General features: G+C 39.6%; 1 protein-coding gene and 1 long non-coding RNA gene across 9 annotated transcripts in view; one reads left to right on the plus strand and one right to left on the minus strand.

The window, feature by feature from the left end:
• IFIH1 (interferon induced with helicase C domain 1) overlaps positions 1 to 8,245 on the minus strand; it is a 25,197-nt gene extending 16,952 nt beyond the window's left edge. The window contains exons 1-4 of the mRNA XM_009975487.3: positions 7,780 to 8,245; positions 5,825 to 5,981; positions 4,692 to 4,868; positions 124 to 204 (exon numbers count right to left, since the gene is read on the minus strand). Coding sequence (XP_009973789.3) covers positions 124 to 204; positions 4,692 to 4,868; positions 5,825 to 5,981; positions 7,780 to 8,229 — 865 coding nt within the window. The 5' untranslated portion in view covers positions 8,230 to 8,245. The remainder of the gene's footprint in view (positions 1 to 123; positions 205 to 4,691; positions 4,869 to 5,824; positions 5,982 to 7,779) is intronic.
• Positions 8,211 to 14,946, plus strand: LOC116965307. 8 transcript variants are annotated; one of them, XR_006164550.1, is made up of 5 exons: positions 8,211 to 8,287; positions 12,246 to 12,407; positions 13,321 to 13,423; positions 13,862 to 13,964; positions 14,563 to 14,946. It is a non-coding gene; the product is annotated as an uncharacterized LOC116965307 (long non-coding RNA). The 8 variants fall into 8 exon arrangements; XR_006164549.1 differs by having other exon boundaries at positions 8,227 to 8,308; XR_004409269.2 differs by lacking the exon at positions 8,211 to 8,287 and adding an exon at positions 9,367 to 10,300.
• Positions 14,947 to 18,957: the final 4,011 nt, after the last annotated feature.

Consider the following 18,957-nt stretch of genomic DNA (forward strand, 5'->3'; position numbering starts at 1 on the left):
AAATACTGTGAACTAGAGTTCACAATAAAAGCCTTCCATTTATTTTTGCTCTAACCCATTCACAGAGTGCTTACCCTCCACAGCTTATTTTATAATTACTAAATAACAGAAGGGAAACCATACCTGAATCACTGGTTGTGAAGCTCTTCCCCAGGTTTTCATTGAAGTTACTGACACTTCCATCTCCTATGGAGACATCTGACTCTAAATGAAAAACACAAACAAATGTAGTATAGTGTATTTGCTATACAAATATAAATAGCAAAAGCATATTGTTTGCTCTTTCCCTAAGTTGTTAAAACAGGCTAGACAAATGTCTGAGTGAGATGGTTGAAGTATAATTTCCATTATTAAACTTGTTCTTAGGTGAAGAAAAAAACTGTGAACAACAGAATTCATTTTCTTAAGGAAGAAAATATGGAGTAGAAGATGAAAATCCAAAACATTAGAGGTAAAGCAATGTGGGTCATGATATATTGTTGCCAGGCACCTATGTTCTTTTTGCTTGAAAGCAAGGGTCTAGACATGACGGGCTGCATAACTCCCTCTACTCCTGTTTTACTGTATCTTTTTGGAGGGGTGAAGAGGGGTTAGGGTCTACTGGGTACATAGTACTGATAGCAAACTGAAGACATTCTCTTTTATACCCTATAAGCCACGTGAGTTATATCTGTAGTAGAAAAAAAAAAAAAAAAAAAACCAAAACAAAACCAGAACTGTGATTTTTTTGTCTTATAAAGGTTTCTTCATGTAACATGAATAGACTAAACCATAGTTCCCAGGTAAATAAAAGCAGAGAGAAATTACTAAATCTTCCAAACTGTTTGCAGGTAAAATCAGACTGACAATCCCATTACACCCAGTACAGGACTTGGACACTGCCACAGAAATCTGCCAAGTTTACTGTAGCTATTCTAATGTTAAGCTCTCCCTCTGCTGGGTAACCAATGTATTACACTTTTTTTCAGTTACAAGTGTAATTTATGTAACTAGATTTTTCAAAACTCAGTCCTTTTAATATCTAAAGAGATACACAGTTCTTCTGGAAAAAATCTGCTGCCAACAGCCTCATCCTTCACTGTCAGCTTACCTGAAGCAGCTTGCGACTAAATGCATAGTGTGCCTAAGAAATCAGTCAGAATAATAGCATTGACCTATGTTTTGCTTCGTTATCTTGTGAATTTGTGTCCTATTAAGTTTTTAATAGTTTTTTCCAGTGAATATCCTATTATGGTCCATATCCATATTGTCCCCAACAAATAATTTATAAAGCAAAACAGATGCTGTGAATAAGAGTTTAGAACTGAATGGAAGTTATAGTGTTTTAGAATGGTACTCCTGAAATATGCACTACAAAATCTTGGTAAGTGAAGTGGAAATTAAATCTAGTCTGCATTCAGTAAAACTATGAAACTTTGCCTTTCCTTTACTGAAGTTTTGTTCTCCTTGAAAGGTGAATAATGGAAACAAAACTGCTATTTCACAGATCAAGTATAATACAGACAACTGAAATGAAGCTTCCTTAGCTGCCACTAGGAGTCTGGTATTTAAGTCTTTATTTTTAGTTTTTCTAACATAACCATGAAAAGTGATGCAAACATCTGCCTTGCTGTCCTATGGTTTTCATTATTTATTCCATACAGACATCAGAATCTGATCCAACTATGAATCACCACCATCTGTAAGAAGTGTTACAATAGACAAGGGCATTAGAGACTTTAAGCACCTAAATTAAAAGCCTAGTCTCCTAGAAATCAATTCAATCAACAGAAAGGCACTTAAAAATATATATTCACAGCAGAAACCTGATTTATATAAAATTTCCCTATTATTTTATAGTAGCATGCATTTACTATCACATTAAAAGACAGAATTGTGCTGAAAAAAGAAAACCTCCAGTTGTAATTCACGTTCAAAGACCTGTGACAAACTATTAAGTAGCATTAGTGGGAACTCCAACTATGAAGATGACATTACTGAAATTTCCAGTTAATTACAGAGTAATTATTTGTTCCAATCAACTTTTTTTTTATGAAAAAGTCCTTGAAAAGCAGAGCTGCGATATATTTAAATTGTGCTTTATACAAGTAACTGTAGCCTTAATCCAAGTGTTTCACTTCTGACCTTCCAAACTTACTGCTTTTGTGTTGTTTTTTGTGTGTGTAGTTTCTTATCTCTGTTTCTGCATGCACAATTTCTCTCTAGTTTTCTCTTAGGCTAGATGATCTATTTCTGCTTTGTCTTCATGACCCTGCTGACCTCATTCCTTCTGACTCCCTCTGTCTTAACTACTCCAATAAAAGGGTCAGAGGAGGCTTCAGATACAATGCAAATTGCAGTACTTTCAAGTGACTTGAAAAAGCTTCTTTCTCCTTGAAATTTGTCCTTCTCAATACATGAAGGAATGGTGGGAGTGTGCTGCAAAACTGACAACACTTGACAGCATCAAATTGCAAATTAGGTGGGTCCCAGCCTACTTGGATGTAGAATCTGGGCTGCAGTTGTATTTTCAGCTGCCTGGTCTAAAAATAGTCTTATGAGATCATGAGAAAAGGATGGAAATGGAAAAGGACTTGAGTTCAGTTAAGTCTGTGTGTACAGGTGCATAGAGATCAAAGCTTACTGCACTTCAAGATGGCTGAATGTGAGCCAGCTCCTCTACACCCACCTTCAGGCAGCACTGTCTCCTGGCAGCCCTTGCTACATTGCATCTACACTGCTGGTTTAGTTCAACTCCGAAGTGCACATCTACAGTGGATCTGTCAACTGTCCCCACAAAGTAGTACTTTGGTTCATATCGCAGAGTTGGTTTGGATCAGAAGAAATTAACTCCTGACAGCTGAAACCAAGTGAGATGTGTTCCAGCCACTTGCGGATAGACAGTCCACATCAGACTGAAGTCAATCTGAACCAAACTGCCAAAATTGATGTGGTATGTACATGCTTAGCACATTTCACTGAACAGATCCGCTCAACCGCACAAACTGCGAATACCCACTGCCTATTAATTTCAGTACAGTTCAGTGCTGAGAAGACCACAGTCTTCAGGCTAGAATTAGCTTGTGACAGGCTAGTTAATAGCTAATAGATTTAGCTATCTGTAACCTTCAACCTGACAAGAGTCATGTAAAAGATCAGGGTAACAGCAGTGAAAACTTACCCTTAGTGAGGCTACAATTAAGAGCTTTAGCCTTGCCCTGAAAGGATCCTAACTAAGAATGAGGATACTCAGTCTAGTCCCTTCTGAATCATCATTAAATATTTGGCACCTCTTCTTTATACTGCTAAACTATGTTCTAATCCAGGAAAACCAAGTGGATATTTTTGCTGTAGTTAATAATTCACTACTTGCTACAAAACATTGTGATATGCTGTTAATATCATGCTAAATGAGAAATAGGCTACCACTGTTGTGCACTGAAAGGTTGCAGTTTTCAGAGCCAATTTTTTTTTTTTTCATGTTTGATAAAAAAAGAGCAGCCCTAGCTGTCTTACTCCTTTGGCTGAGTAAGCCCACTAAAATAATTTCAGGCAGGATATATCTCAGTTTTAACCATTGTTTGAGCTCCATCTGAACTTGTAATGTATATGAATGGTTCCTTAATCATACTGCATATGTTTGAATCATTGGTTCCCAGCTATGCCTGGGAATTGTTGCTGTTAAGTAATTTCTGTTGCTCATAGTCAACTCCCAAGGCACATTTTTAAAAATGGATCCAGATGAACAACAGACCGAAACAATTTCTAAAAATTTGCACTAAAAATGTACTTCTGAACACGTGATGCAAGTGACAACAGTTGTTCGATGCTCTGCAAATACAAATCCTTCAAATAAACAGAAAAATTACTTGTTGGACAGCACTAAAGGACTTACCAAAATCAAAAATGTTTTCCAATATAGAATTACCAGCCATCTAGAAAGAAATACTTAACAAAGCTGCAGTTACAGTGGTACAGAAATATTGCTCTTGATTTAAACTTTGTCAACACTGGGAGAAGTTGTCAATGTAAACCTATTATTTTCATTGGATAGTATAAACCTACCATAAATAGGTCTGAAATGACAGTATTCATTTAGTAATATTCATATTTTTAATTAACAATATTAAATATGTTTGAAAATCATGCATTTCTTCACACAGTAAATTAAAAAATAATACAAGACTGTTAAAATTGCTATTTAAGAGGGAAGGAAGTTCATCAATGTTGCTCAATTATAAGAAAATCAAAACAGCCAATGGTAGATTAAACATTATCACTAGAATGAGAATACAGAAAAGCCTACATGAAGGCTGCACATGGTGTGCTACAGATTTTTTGGCCATGTCCTCCTAAGCCATTCTGTACTGTTCTAGCAAATTGATTTCTGAACCAGCTCTTACCTTTCAGATTAATTAGTTCAAGTATGATAACATAGACCTGTCCTAGAGCAAGTCTTTGAACTGAACATATTTGTAGATCTGACCCTTAAAATTGCTACTGCTGTTAATTCATAAGAAGAAATGGAATTTACTGCTTTCAAAAAATCAAGATTTACTTTTTGCCATTCATTCCCTTCACCTCAGCAGTGCCATATATCCCTGAATTTTTGAGCAAGATGGGAGCTAATGCACCAAGAACATTCTCTCAATTACCTGAGTTTAACTAAAGTTTAACTGGTACCAGCACAGAATACCAGTTAGTGGACATACCTGAAACCAAAGAATTATTTCCAATAGATATTTCCAATACACTGTTCTCACTGCTGAAACTATCATTCACATTTTCTTGCTGTTTCAAATCCTCTACTACAGCATATCCTGGTTGGCATGTAACTTCTGTTTCTTCATTTGTACTGTTCTTCATCCCATTTTGTCTATTCTCTGTTCCTAGAAAATAAATAGAAATTACAAGGCACTACAAAACAGTTAATTTATTTTAGCATGGAGCACAGAAAACATAGAACTAACCTGTATTCATCATGCACACCTTCATGCCCCTCTTATCCCAATCTTAATTCATTGTCCCTTATGCAGCAACTAAAAGTACAGAGACATAGGTCTGGTCAGCTACTCCAGTGATAAGGCTGAAGCTGCTAAATGGGAAATCTATTAAAAATCTTCAGTCTCAAAAATCTTATAAAACATACATGGAGCCCAGTAAAAAAAAAAATAAGGGATAGTGTATTTGAGGGCTGCTTCCTTTTTCGTATTTTAGAATCCAGGGGAGCACAGAGATAATTTTACAATATCATAATAATTGTACAGGAATACAAAGCAGTAGCCAAAAACCTATAGTTCTTTTAGTTTCATTTCTGTAAATAATTTATTTACTGCTTTATTCTATCTTTTATAGTAAATTTTACACAATTTCTTTAGACTTACGAATGTCTTATCCCCAAGGAGACCCACTGCAGTCTACTTTAAAATGCCACATATATTTGTAAACCATTCTATAAAGGAAACACTAATCCTTGTGTTGAAAGAGAAGTCCAGAAAAGGTTTGTTTGTTCAAATTAATATTCAGCATATTTTTTATGAATGATTATAAAAACATCACATTGAAAATCAATTGGTTATAAAAGGTAAGAATTCTATTTAATTACAATTACATACATATTATTGTAATTCTGATACTGCTTAATAAGGATTTTTAGTATTTAAGAATGTATTGAATAAGCTGTTAAAATAACTTGATTTTGAAATCCCCAGACAAGTGAAAGCATTAGTCTCAGTGTCACAGCAAAATCAATATAGTGACAACCCTGCATTGTTTCCTAAGTAACAGCACAAAAAAAGAGGTATTAGAACCCCAAACACTAGTACTAGTGAAATAAGATTATTACCTCCCGTATTTCCGCTTAAATCATCTGCAAGGTCTCCATGTTTGGTTTCACGCAGAGCAATCAAAAAAGGAGAGAACCAATCTTTCTTCTGCACTATTCTGCTCAGTAGCTCCCTTGCACCATCTCTGTTCCCACGATTGTCAGTAACAGTGTGGATCTGGTGAAAATTAAAAAAAACAAAAAACCAGTCCTGAGACAGACTTTGGAAATGGTTCAGTGAATTTAGTAGGAATAGTATAGATACAAAAGCATTTCCCTGACATCATTAAAACGTACTTAAAAATAAAGATATAAAGTGGGCCTGCCACTCATCATAAGAGACTTACTGCAGTTTTGTCCAAACTCATGTTTATCCCATATGGTTTTGGGTAGGACATATAAAACTTGAGACCTGAAATTTAATTGGAGAAACTGGTAGTACTGGACAATAGTTATGGTAGTAACCACTATATAGTAATTATTGATGTGGAATAACAACAGGTGTTCACACTGGTTTAGGGAATAGTCAACCCTGATTGAAGATAAATGATTGAAGAGAACTTACCAGAGCTCAGACTTAACTTGTAACATGACCTCATACATAAAATGGAACATTTCCCTTGTTAAACTCTGGCTTCATAGTCTCAATTCTCACTTAACGATACAATAGCTAAGCCTCTAGAAAGTGGCTCTTGACCTCAAAGAAGTGCTGCAAGGCTGTCATGAGCAAATTTGACATGTGATCACATGAGGAAAAAAATGACCACCCCAAAAGCAAAGCAGCACAAGACAGGTGTTCAGTCCTCAAAGGCAATTTTCTTGAGGCTCAAGAATTGCCCATTCTGATACGCAAGAAAATGGGCAGGCATAGCAGTGGGAACCCCTGACTGAGATTGAACACTAAAAGGAAGTGCATGGGAAGTGGGATTAGGGAGAGGTGTACAAAAAGGGATATAGAAGTGCATTAAGAAAGCCTAGGTGCCGCTGGAATTGAAACCAGCAGAATTGTGAAGGTTAATGAAGGGCTTAATGGAAACATCATCGGCAAGAAGATGACCCGGAGGAAGACATGGACCCATTACCAGGGAATGGAGCTCATAACCTAAAAGGTCCCTGCCTCTGCCTGCTGTGTTACCACGCTCAGCTCCCCACCCATTGGGGTGCAGCTGGCCCTTACTGCTACCAGGACAGTCACTAGACAAAATTACATATACGACTGCCATTTAACTGAGATGGAGCATTAAACCACCTAAAAAGTGGTAGTGCAAAAGCTCAGAGTGCCAATATGTAGTTGCACCCTTAGTTTGCCAGTTTTCCCTTTTTTGCTATGGCAAGTATTATTTTAATTTCTTCTTCGAACATTGTTTCAGGGTATCCATTTTTTGGGGTTCCAAATAAGTTTCACACCACTCCAGGCAAGTCATTCTTAGCCAAATGGAGTAAACATGTAAATGTTTTCATCAAGGGTTAACACTTGCTATTTCTGATCACCTTCGCTCTTTAGTATGATACTCCCCAGTGAGCCTATGGCAAAAAAAGTAAGGGAAGGTCTTGCTTTACTGTAACTCAAGTATTCTCTAGGACTTTACAGGCCATCACTACTTTCTGGTATGATTCAGAGGCCTGAAGACACTTAATAATGTTCTGAGCCGAAGGTCTGTGGCAAAATGATAAGTAACAGTAAAGCTGGCCATATTCCTTCCACTTAGACACTGGCTTAGTCTAACCCTCTGTTCACGGCATTTTTATTTCGCTTGTTCTTAGCTGCTATCCCACCTGCTGGTCCACTGCCAGCAGTCTTCACTGGTTTACTTGGAGCACCATTTCTCTTTCCCCCGACTTGGGGTACTCCCCTTTCACTTTTTGCACTTACAAGGCCATTTCTAGTTGTATCTTCCTATCTGCCCCACAGCTGCTGGGAGTGGCCAGTGTCTGTGGCACGGCCTGGTGCCCGGCCTGGCAGGCGGGCCACTTACCCGGTCCAGGTCCTCCTCCTGGAAGATGCCCATCTGTAGGCACTTCTCGGCCACCTGCATGGTCTGCATTCTCTCCACCAGTGTGCTGTGGAGCAGCTGCACCAAGTGCACGCAGAGGTCGTGGTCGGCCTCCTCGGCCGGCGAGGGCAGCTGGCTGAGGCTGGGGTTCACGTAGCAGGCGGCCAGGCTGCAGCCGCCCTGCTCCAGCGCCTGCAGGAACTCGTGGAACCAGCCGCACCCGCGGGGCCCCCGCTCCACGGCCCGCAGCAGCTCCTCCGCCCCCTCCACCTCGCCCCGCTGCAGGGCGGCCGCCCGCACCTTCTCCCTCTCCTCCGCGCTCAGCGAGGGGAGCTGGTCCAGCACCGGCTGCACCCGGATGAACTGTTTCAGCCGCGGCCTGAAGCAGGAGATCATGTAGAGGAAGCGCTCGTCTCGGGACTCCTTTGCCATGGCCGCGCTGGCTGCGCCCGGGGCTCCGGGCCGCCTCTGCGGCCGCTGCGGGACGGCGGTGGGCACGGAGCGGGGCGGGGTGGGTGCCCGCGGGGGGACCGGGGGTGTCCCCGGAGGCGGGGGTCGGCTCAGGTCCGGGTGGGCGTCAGCGAGGAGCGCGTCGCCGTCCCTCTCCGCGCCTCCCCAGGCTGCCGGCCGGGCTGCCCCGCTTTATCCCAGCCCCCGCGCCGCTTTCGGTTTCGTTTGCGAGTTCAGTGTGTGGCGGCAGGGGCCTGCCGGGGACCGGCGGCACCGGCCGGGCGTGCATACGGAGCAGAAGGGTGGGATGCGTGTGATTAACTTCCTAGAGAACTCTGTTGGGTAGTCTGAGATTGTTGGAACAGAGATGTGGTTTCACCCGTATGGTAGATGTCCCTGAGCGCCAGAAGCAGGCTTGGTTTCCATCGTGGGGTTTTAGGGAAGCTTAGAGTGATTCTGAGGTAAGGCGAAAGATCCCTGACTCCATTTTATGTTTTGTAGCAAAATGATAGAGTAAATAGCACCTGGATTACTGTGTTCAGTTTTGGTTCTGGAGAGTTCAAGAGAGAGAGGGTGAAAAATTGGAATGTGTCCAGTGGAGGACCAACACGATGCTTACAGGTCTGGAGAGCTCAGCACATATTTGAAGAAGCTGGGTTTGTTCACCCTAGAGAAAAGGCAGCTCAGGGGAGATCCAACTAGTTTTCCAACTCCTAAATGTTGGATCCTTCTTCATAGGGTTGCACAGGACAAGGAACAATTGGAACACATTTTGTCAGAGGAAATTCTGTCCAGGTAGAAGAAAAAATATTCTCCACTGTAAAAACAATTAGACACTGGAATATATTGCTCAGAGAAGCAGTGAGAGTTTCCTTGACAGAAATATTTAAGACATGGCTTGACAGGGCCCTTGATTTAATGCCTTGCTTTCAGAAGGAAGCCAGGTACCTCCAGAGGTTCTTTCCCAGCCTAAAATTGCCTGTAATTCAAATTGTGCCCCCAGCTGCTTGCCATGCTGAGATGTGCTACAGCTTTCTGCTCTCAGTGGAGCTTCCTTCAGACAGAAGCTTCTTTTGTAGAAGAATTTATTTTGTTTTACTTTCATTTCATTGTCGTGCTTATCTCTGGTTTCACTCTTATTTCTCCCTTTGAAAGACTTCTGAAGAAAGTCTCTTTTTTTTTTTTTTTTTTTTTTTTTCCCTCCCACTACTTTTTCTGCTGTCTTCAGCACCTTATTTGGATGACACATCAGTCTTTCGTGTAAAGCCTCAGGAGCCTGCAGGAACTACACAGATGCAGTGTGTGTATATATGTTGTTTGTATGTTTGGTTTGTTTCCTGAGGTTTATATATATAGCAGTGGTAAATCAGGCCCAGTGTTATTTATTCCATAACAATCATTTACTGGTTCTAAGAGTTTGCAGACATTAAAAAGACACTTGTGAGTCATAGAGGGGAAAAAAAAAAAAAAAAAATCAATGCTACTTGGTTACTCCAGCTACTGTAGATTGTAGACACGATGGCTGAGCTCCAACTCTGTCCAATGATGCACATATCCTGAACTCTTTTGCTCTCCTCTAGCTGAATGCTCGCGCTCCTCATAAACTCAGTCATTTTTGAGGCCTTCGTCGCTTTCAGACGAGACGGAAGGTAGTGAGGGGGTTCACAAGCAGGAGCTCTGGCCCGGCGGGGGAGGAGCACGAGGCCTCCCGCAGGCACGGCCCGGCGGGGCGGCTGCGCGGAGACAGTCCCAACCCCGCCACGGAGCCACCGCCTCCTTTTCCCTCACGGCGGGCGGCTCAGGCGGCCGGCCGGCAGCGCGCTCGCACAAACACCACCGGCGCTATGCTTAGGGGCTGCTCGTACCAGGAGGAGGCCGCCGGCCGCCGGAGCGGGGCCTGAGGCAACGGCAGCGCCCGCGCCCGCCCCCGACGGCCGCGCTGGGCTCGCTGGGCCGCCGCCATAGCCGGCGCCGCCGCGGCCCGCCCCGCCTCCAACCTTCAGCGCCTTTGCCCTCGGGTGAGGCCGGGCCCGCGCTCCCGGTGCGCTTCTCGGTGAGGCCGGGCCCGCGCGGCCCCCGGGAAGGGCCCGTCTCGGCCCTCCGTGCCAGCTCGGGGGCGGCTGGCGGGGAGCGCGCTGGCGGGGCAAGGGAGGGAGCGGTGTCGCTGTCCCGCCCGAGCAGTCGAGGCGGAGGTGTCTGAGGGGGGCGGGCGGCGGGCCCCGGGCGGGCGGGCACTCTGCTGAGGTAACCCAGCGCAGGAGGAGTCCGGGGTCCCTGATCACCCCCCGCCCAGATCCCAAAATACAGTTTGGAGGTGGTCATTGCCCTTACGCAAAAAAAGTTGCATCGTCGTTGGTGTTTCTTGTGCCCAGTGGCGGGGCGACAATGATCATGGACTCTGGGCTACCTTTTGTAAAAATAGCATTCGAGGGCGGGCTGATGGTACAGCTGGAAACACTAGTTGTAGTCGTTAGAAAATGTGAAAGCACGCACAAACCTACAGCACAAAGAGAAATGTGTAAGAATTGGATGCTATTTGCATCACGTGTTCTTGAGCGAAAGGAAAGCTGCTTAAGTACTTTTGGTTGCTGCATAAGAGATGAAAATATGTTTCTAAATTGTTTAACTACTCAGTATAAATAGTTACTACAGAGGCTTATTGCTTAATTCCCATGACACTGCTTAAGCAAACGACCTATGTGTGCTTCTCCTTTCTCACTGTTAGTTAAAATTTAATATTGATACTGTGTATTTGGGGATCCTAAAATCTCTTGCGTTCCTTCGAAGTTGTCTTGCAGTGCTATAGCTGAAAATCATTCTAGTTACAAAACTGACACAAATGATACCAGTGGCAGTGATGGCTTGTCGGGCTTTGCTTCTTTCAGTGCTATAGATCTAAGACTGCTGCTGCAGTATTACAAAGGTACTTTTTTATATGTAATCTTCCAGAGCCATTTGCAGCTGTGCTAAGGAGTAACACTGGCAACTTGGGACAAAAAACAGACCTCTGTTTTCTCAAAGACTTGCTAATCTAACTAGTTCAGTGTAGTGTTTATTTTTACAAAGCCCTGGGTTTTGTGTCCTGTCACTTTCTTGTTGGTTGCCCTAACTCTGATGTTCCTCTCAGCTGATTGTGTGGCGTGACAAGCCTTGCACTTTTGTATGTGGAAAACTTCAACTGTGTCATGATATTTTATTTTTTCTTAGTCGCTTAAATGCTTGGATAAAACATCCCATGTTTAAATATAGGTAAATTAAGCTTTACTTTGCTGTTATAAGTAAGGGCCACATATCACCAAAGTAGAATATAAGCTGTTCATAAAATTGTAGTTCTCAAATATTCAAAGCCACTTCAAATTGTATGTGGCCCAGCCTGAAGAAGGGAACCCCCTGCTACCTGTTGTGATATCTGCATAAAAAGAAAGTATTTTAAAATCCTGGCATAGATAAGTGACTGAATAAACAGTTTAACACTGAAAAGGAAAGACTGATCCAATAGCATATGCAGGGAAAATTAGATGATTAAAACTTAATGTGCAGAACTGCATTTAAAAAATGTGCCTATTATTAGCATGTCTAAAATAATAACTACAGTGTCCTACAAACATAATCACTAATGCCCATAAAGTATCTGTTTAAAAACAAACCCACCTCTACCCCTACATTTCCCAAAGTCAAACAAACCATAGAAATATAATAGTAACTTTTTTTTTTTTTTTTTTTTTTTTTCTTAGAAAGCTTCCTTGGTAATGCAGTCAAAGGCATGTGAAACTGTTTCTGGAGTTGTACTGTTCTGTTTTGTCACCAAGTGCCAAAACTTTAAATGGAGGTCGTTTAACAATCCAGTTGTAGGACTGAGTCTGAAATTGATTTATTTTTTTGAAATAGTGCAACAGGTATTTCTTAATCATGAATAAGGTACATTTTTGTTGTAAAACTTAAGTATTTCAGTCTATCAAGGTGAAGATATTGACATTTTTTTTTTTTCCCTCCCAAAGTATTGCAGTTATAGATGCCTGGAATGCCAGTGACAGTGGGACAACCGATGCCTGCAGCTGTACCAAATATGCCTCATGGTGCCAGTTCTGAATGTTCTGCATGTGCTGGTACTTAGTCTGCTGCTGCTGACCCCATGTTGACTTACTTCAGTGCTATTCCTGGTAACATAATATAACTATGTAACCAATATAACTAAATAATCAGCTATGAAAACAACCCTGCTAAAGTTTTGTTTCATGCTTTTTTCTTCTGTAGAAATACCTTAGTATAATGTTCCCAGTGATAATCATTCTTCTTCAGGTAAAATGTACAGTTTTCAACAGTAATTGTAATTATAGTTGACAGTAGAGTTTACAGTACTATAGACTTGATACACATGTTGCCGTTTAATAAGATAAAATTAACCAAAATACATTGGTAGTTGACATTCAGATTCTCACTGCCATGTTGAAATAGTGTTTCTTTAGGTTTTCTGTACCTTATTATACATGTTAGTGCTAAAATTCTGTACGCAGATAACAGAACCTTAAAAGCCAGTTGTGAAACTTTTGAGAATAGGATTTCAGTTAATTTTGTTCTGTATTGCATATGGAACTTGGCTAGGAAAGTATAGAGCAGACATATAACTTTCCCGGCTAACATCACCAGGCACTGGAATCTCCAGAATAGTTGATGCTTGTTTTTCAAGGTATTTCTTCTGGCATGAGGTCCTAAATTTGACATTTATGCTATTTAAGATCATACAATTTTTAAAGTGGAGGGCGGGCTTATAAATGTTGTGAGAATAAACATATTTTTTGTAGATATATATGGAATGTGTTTGCTTTGAAAAGTTACGTGGTGTTTGTTGAAAAGGCAGTATTAAATACTGTAAGTATTTTTATATATTGTTAATAGTGATAGGTGGTGTTCTGTTCCAAGAGTCTGCATTCACATTCATATGACTGACAGATGGTAATATGACCAGTGCAATGTCACGTGTTAAAAGGAGTAATAGTCAGGGAATTCAGTAGTTCTGTATGGGGAAAAAGACCAAGGAAAGGTGACAAAGATTCATAGAGGTCATGTGTATAGCCCCACAGATTACGAGATGGTTCTGGCTTCTGTGGTGGCGACATGCACCTTCTCAAGAACATAGATTTGCAGAAGCAATGTATTGGAAGATCTCCAGTTACAAGTGAGTGACTTGCTTTTTTAGATTAGAGGGACTTCTGTTTTTATATTTTAAATTGCATAGGCTCTGGACTTCAGTGCTTCTATTTCTCCTTCACACTCCTGCACTAGGTGAATAAGAAGGGGAGTTCTGATGGGTAAACTTAATTATTTCAAAGTGGAAGTGCTAACATTTTGGATATTAAGTACTGAAAACAAAAGTGTAATTATTTTAATCAACTTGCTGATTATCTTCACGTGTAAATTTTACAATAGAAAATGATGTAATTTTGATAGTGTTTTTGCATATGTTTAGCATATATTGAATTACCTTAAACTGATAACTTTTAATATTAGTTTTGTTTGAGCATTTATAATGAGGTGTAGATACTGGTTATGGAGGTGTATTATTTGTATAACTGTTTTATTTGATTTGCATGTTTTACAATTTTTGATTTTACAGAATGGCTTCATTCATGTTAAGTTAACCACCAGCAGTATGACCATTAGATATCAGAAGTTCCATTAAACTTTCACAGTTTCTCGAAAGGAAAATTAAGATAAAGGTATGGTTATCATTCCTGAAGGTGTGTTTAACTTAATGCATGCAATTGTAACAAAATCATCAAAATATATGTAAAAATCATTTATATGTATTAACATATAATTCAATTTGCATCTTAATATTGAAAGCATAGCTCTTTAGTTGATGATCACTGCTCTGCTGTTCTACTTTAGAGTATTACTGTGAATAGTCCTGCTTGTTAGTGTTGTAACTATTTTATTGCTATGGGAAGTTACTGCTTGATCACCACAGTAGACGGTGGAAGTTATAGGTAGAATGTAGGTAGCAAGATGTGAACTGTTCAGCTGACTAAATGTTTTTTGGACATGCTCTCAGTAACACTATGAAATGAGAGTGAGGGTCAGTTTTGTTGCTAAAAATCCAAAAGCAGAAACAGCCTTGACTATCTCTTAATACAATTTTGTGAATGCTTTTTTCCAGTAGATAAGTTATTTCTAATATTTAAACTTGTGGGTCCCTCCATCTGTCAGGATGGAAGTGGGCCATTCCATTTGAATCTCACTGATGGGTAGTGTAATTGTATTTGTCACACTTCCAAAATCTCAAAACACCGACTTGCCTATTACTTCCTCTTCTAGATCTTGCAGCGCACTATGGCATTTTGAGCGCTGAATTGCTGGAGGAAAAGAGGATCACCGACATAGGAAAATTTGTGTTTGGAGGAACTGCCGAGAATGGAAACTATTGTAGAGTTTTAAACATTCCTGTTTGATAAGACGATGCACTTTGAATTAATACTTCACTTTTTAAGTGCTCAATTCACAGCAATAAATATTTTTTTGCCTTTTACTATATTTAAAGCATGACTTATTTTATCTGCACATGTGTAATTCCAGACAAGTAAATTTCTGTGTTAAGCCTAAGAGCTTAATGAAAAGGAAAAGCTTATGGTCATACATAACAGGCCATGTCTTATAAATGATTAGTTTGCTTACACAAATAAAACAAGATACCCTAAATGATACATGTGTTTTTTTCATTAGTAGTGACATACTGTCTCAGACAGCATGCTCTGAAAAATTCTGCTGGTTTAGGGAAACTAGGTAAGTGAATTCCATTAAAAACTCAAAATGTTCTAGCTAAAACTTTCTTACTGCCCCAGTCTGTTACAATGCAGTGTTACTTTGAGGCAAGCTCAGATATTACTACTTGAATTTCAATCGCACCTACAGCTTTTCTCCAAGGAGATCTATGGGTGAGGAGTTCTGTGTTCTTCTTTGTGTGGATTTTTTTTGTGTGTGTGTGTTTTTTGTTTGTTTGTGTTTTTTATTTTTATTTCTTTTTAAGAGCTCAGCTTATCTCAAAAGCTTTCAATGGCTATTCATCTGGATCAGTAAAATCACTTGCTGAATAAGTCTTGCATAGTAAACCCATTCCATGATTCACTCTAAATTCTCTAAAAGAAAATGATTCAAGCAATGGAAGTGTCTGGCTTGAAGACAGATATTTAGACAGCACTTTTGATCAAAATATTTGGTGAGAATTTGGACCTTAATGGGTAGCAATTGTCAGCTTCATTACCCAAATTTTGTAACTAGAAGTTATCTTAGATTTTTGAATTCCTTAGTTGGTGAACTGAGAGGGAGTAGATAGACATGGATGTAACTTACCATTCTGCTTGAGGGATGGTTATTATTATTATAATTATTAGCCATTGAGTGGTGTCCTGTGTAATCCTGTGATTATATGCTTATTCCTTTGGTGTTATGAGTATACTAAATAGAATTTTTTTTTTCTCAATTTTTTTAGTACAGATATACATTCAACCTTTTTGGATTCTGTTAGTGGTGTTTGCATTATAATAAATGTTCAAGTCAGTCACAAATGAGATATTCACAGCCTGTTTCTTATGACTGAAATAAGTTCATTACATTTATTTGTGCATATTTAGATTTCTTGCAAAGACGTTTTCAAGGTGATATAAAATACTGAATATATGCGCAGTGTACAGGTGCTTTTATTTATACAGTAAACAATTTTCCAGGTCTTTTCTGAGAGCAAAATAATAACTTATATTAATTACATTATACAAAAACCTGTTATACAAACAGGATTTGCTACAGCTCGTAATAATGCAGTGTTTATCTAGACTTAAGTTTTCATAACTTTCTTTGTATTTCCAACTTTACAATATCACAAAGTTTCAGCATAGAAAATGTAAATAATGCATAAAAGGGGCAAATGCCTCCTATGGGAGGCTTTAATTTGGTCCATCTAATTTCCATTCCAAAGAGAATAGCTCTATTCTGCATTCATTAATAATCAACTTCCCAAGTGGGCATTGACACCCCCCCCTCACCCCCCCCCCATTAGCTTGATGAAGAAAAATATTTCTTCATTAATAATGCAGTTCTAGCTACTACTCATACGTAAAGGTACAGTGAGAAAAAGTAAGCTTGCCATGGTGATGCCTTCATGCAATTACAAGCACTGGGCCATGCTTCTTTAATATCATTGATAAAGCTCGGTGTCTTGATTTTTGCTGTGTGATCTACTCTGTGGAGCTTGTTTGGTTTTGCTCCCATTAAGCTATTTGCTGTTTGACTTCTCTAACATACTCTCAAGTCTAGAAAAAAAAATATGTATAGAGTAGATTTAGTATATAAGTGACACCGGAAATGCTGTATGATATAAATACGTATAATTTCTAATAAAACTGAAGGAAATTTTAGATTCAGAGTAATCATGTTAAAGGGCCTTCTGCATGCTCTTCTTATTCCAAGTAAATAAGAAGCTGCATAAAAATTAATTATGTGTCTGGACAGCTGTTGAAAATATGCCAATGGCTGCATACCAAATCTGTCTCCAATCTGAATCAATTTTACAGTTTACCAGTATTTTAATTAAAAATTTGACGTTAAATTTGAAAGTGAGACGAGGTCCCTTGCTATTTGTTCATGCCTGCTAGATACTACAGATCAAACAAGTACATCCCTCTGTATTTTAGTGGGATTTGAATTTGTGATAATGAGGTAAGAGTAAACTAATAGGGAGCATTGAGGTTGCATTTTTATTTGTGTGCAAAAAAGGAGGGGGAAAAAAATCCCCACCCAGCTCTGGAAACTTTTGTTAAATGCATGATTGCAACCATTTGGAGCAGCTGCAAGTAATGGTGTGGTTTGAATAAAGTGTCAGAAATTGCTCACGGTTTAAAAACAAAAATTAAGTAAATTACGTAAACTCACAACCCCACAAACCAGTAGCCTCAGCACACAGATCGTGCCATCAGACCCACTTTAATTCACTTTGTAGTTGCTCCTGTTAGTGAATATAGGCGTCAGGTTAGTGTTTCCTGATTTGTTGGTCACTGTGATGCCCTTAGTACACCACCGTTGACTCGTACCGAATCTGGAACCTCTGCTTGTCAAGAAGTGGAGAGCAGCTCTCCCTTTGACTTGAACAGAGTGAATCTGGACTCGACCAAGGGTAGCACAAGTTTGTTTGGCAGCAATTTCGTGCAAGCAAAGTTAATTATTCTGCAACAGCTGTAGTGCAGTGACTGTATAGCCTGTATGGTAACAGGGCTCAGCAACAAGCATTGCTCCCTCCTCCAAAGAGCTCAGTGCTATAGGTGCTGAGCATCAGAAACGGCATCTCTGTGAAAGAGAAGGTTAACCTCTGAGAATCGGAACTGAAGAGGGGTGGTTGGTTGCCTCCAACTGCCTTCTTGAATGTTAAAGCCACTGTGTGAATTCATATGTCTCATCTGCTGGGCTACCACTTTCTCATTCTTGGAAATACTGGCAACAGTGTTTCAAACCCAGGAGTAAATGCTAATATTTGAATTGCAGTTATCTTCCTTTAGGCTTGTCTCATGTCTTCACTAACCGTCTGTAAAGGATTAGGATGTTAGAAGATACTGAACTTTGATATTTACTGTTTACTTCTGGCTATGAGGCTTATCCTACAGCTCTTGTGGATATCTTACATTTTACCAAAACTTTTTTAATGGCTTGGTTTCAAGTAGGTTTAAAGAATGCTAGAAGAATAGAATTATCCTGTTGTACAATCCTGTCTGAATGAAAAAAACCTAAAACATTGGTTGCATTGAGCAGAACAGATTTTTCTGCTTCATGTATCAACATTTGATTTCAGTTTAACTATGCAGCCTTTTTTTTTTTTTAAAAAAAAAACCTTAAATAAATAGAAAGTGTGAGTCATGCTTGACATGTCCGTAGATGAAGTTAATCTAACAGTTTTTCCAAAGAAGATTCCCTTACAAAAGCTTTGTCATTAGCTAGAAACAGTGAGATTTGTCATCAGCTTTCAGTATTTTGAGTTTTGGTCAGTTAAGTCCTTGCTACCAAGAAATTCATTGTGCCTGATCTCTTAAGTAACAAAACATGGCAGAACTTCACACATAACACTCAGAAGATGCTAAAATCATGTACAGTGTCAGCATATTTAATAATGCCTTTTCAAATATACTGTCTGTTCATTTCCATAACTTCTCTCATTGTAAAATTTTTACTGGATTTTAGTCAATTTCAGGGGAATTAATATACTTATATTCCTCTACAGGAATGAAGAACTGTGGGAAATACAGCCTTTTAGAAGCCATTTGCTTTAGCTGTAACAAAATACCATCAATTTGAGATTCTGAAAAATGCAAGATGGAGGAAAATAGTGTCTATAATACTACCCCCAAATGTAAAAAGTATTTAATGACAAGTATTTAAAATTGGCAACGTACCAATGAATTACAAACTGCTATGTGTTACTTCTTGGTACAGCTAGCTTGGAATATATCACACTTATGTGGTGCATTTGAAGAGCCTGTGCAGATGTTTCTGTGGAGAAGCAGTGGGTCTTCATGTGCTTCACTGTACCTCTACAAGAAAAGAAGGTATCTGTGAAGGCAGATCTTTTGGCAGGGAAGTGGCAGCTAGGGTATTGCCAACCAAGTTGTCTTCCATGATGTTTTTTGTTTGTTTGTTTGTTTGTTTTATTCCTTGGCAGATGTCTATGGACCT

This window comes from Tyto alba, unplaced genomic scaffold, assembly GCF_018691265.1.
Source record: "Tyto alba isolate M040663 unplaced genomic scaffold, T.alba_DEE_v4.0 Super-Scaffold_7, whole genome shotgun sequence".
NCBI classification, from domain to species: Eukaryota; Metazoa; Chordata; class Aves; order Strigiformes; family Tytonidae; genus Tyto; species Tyto alba.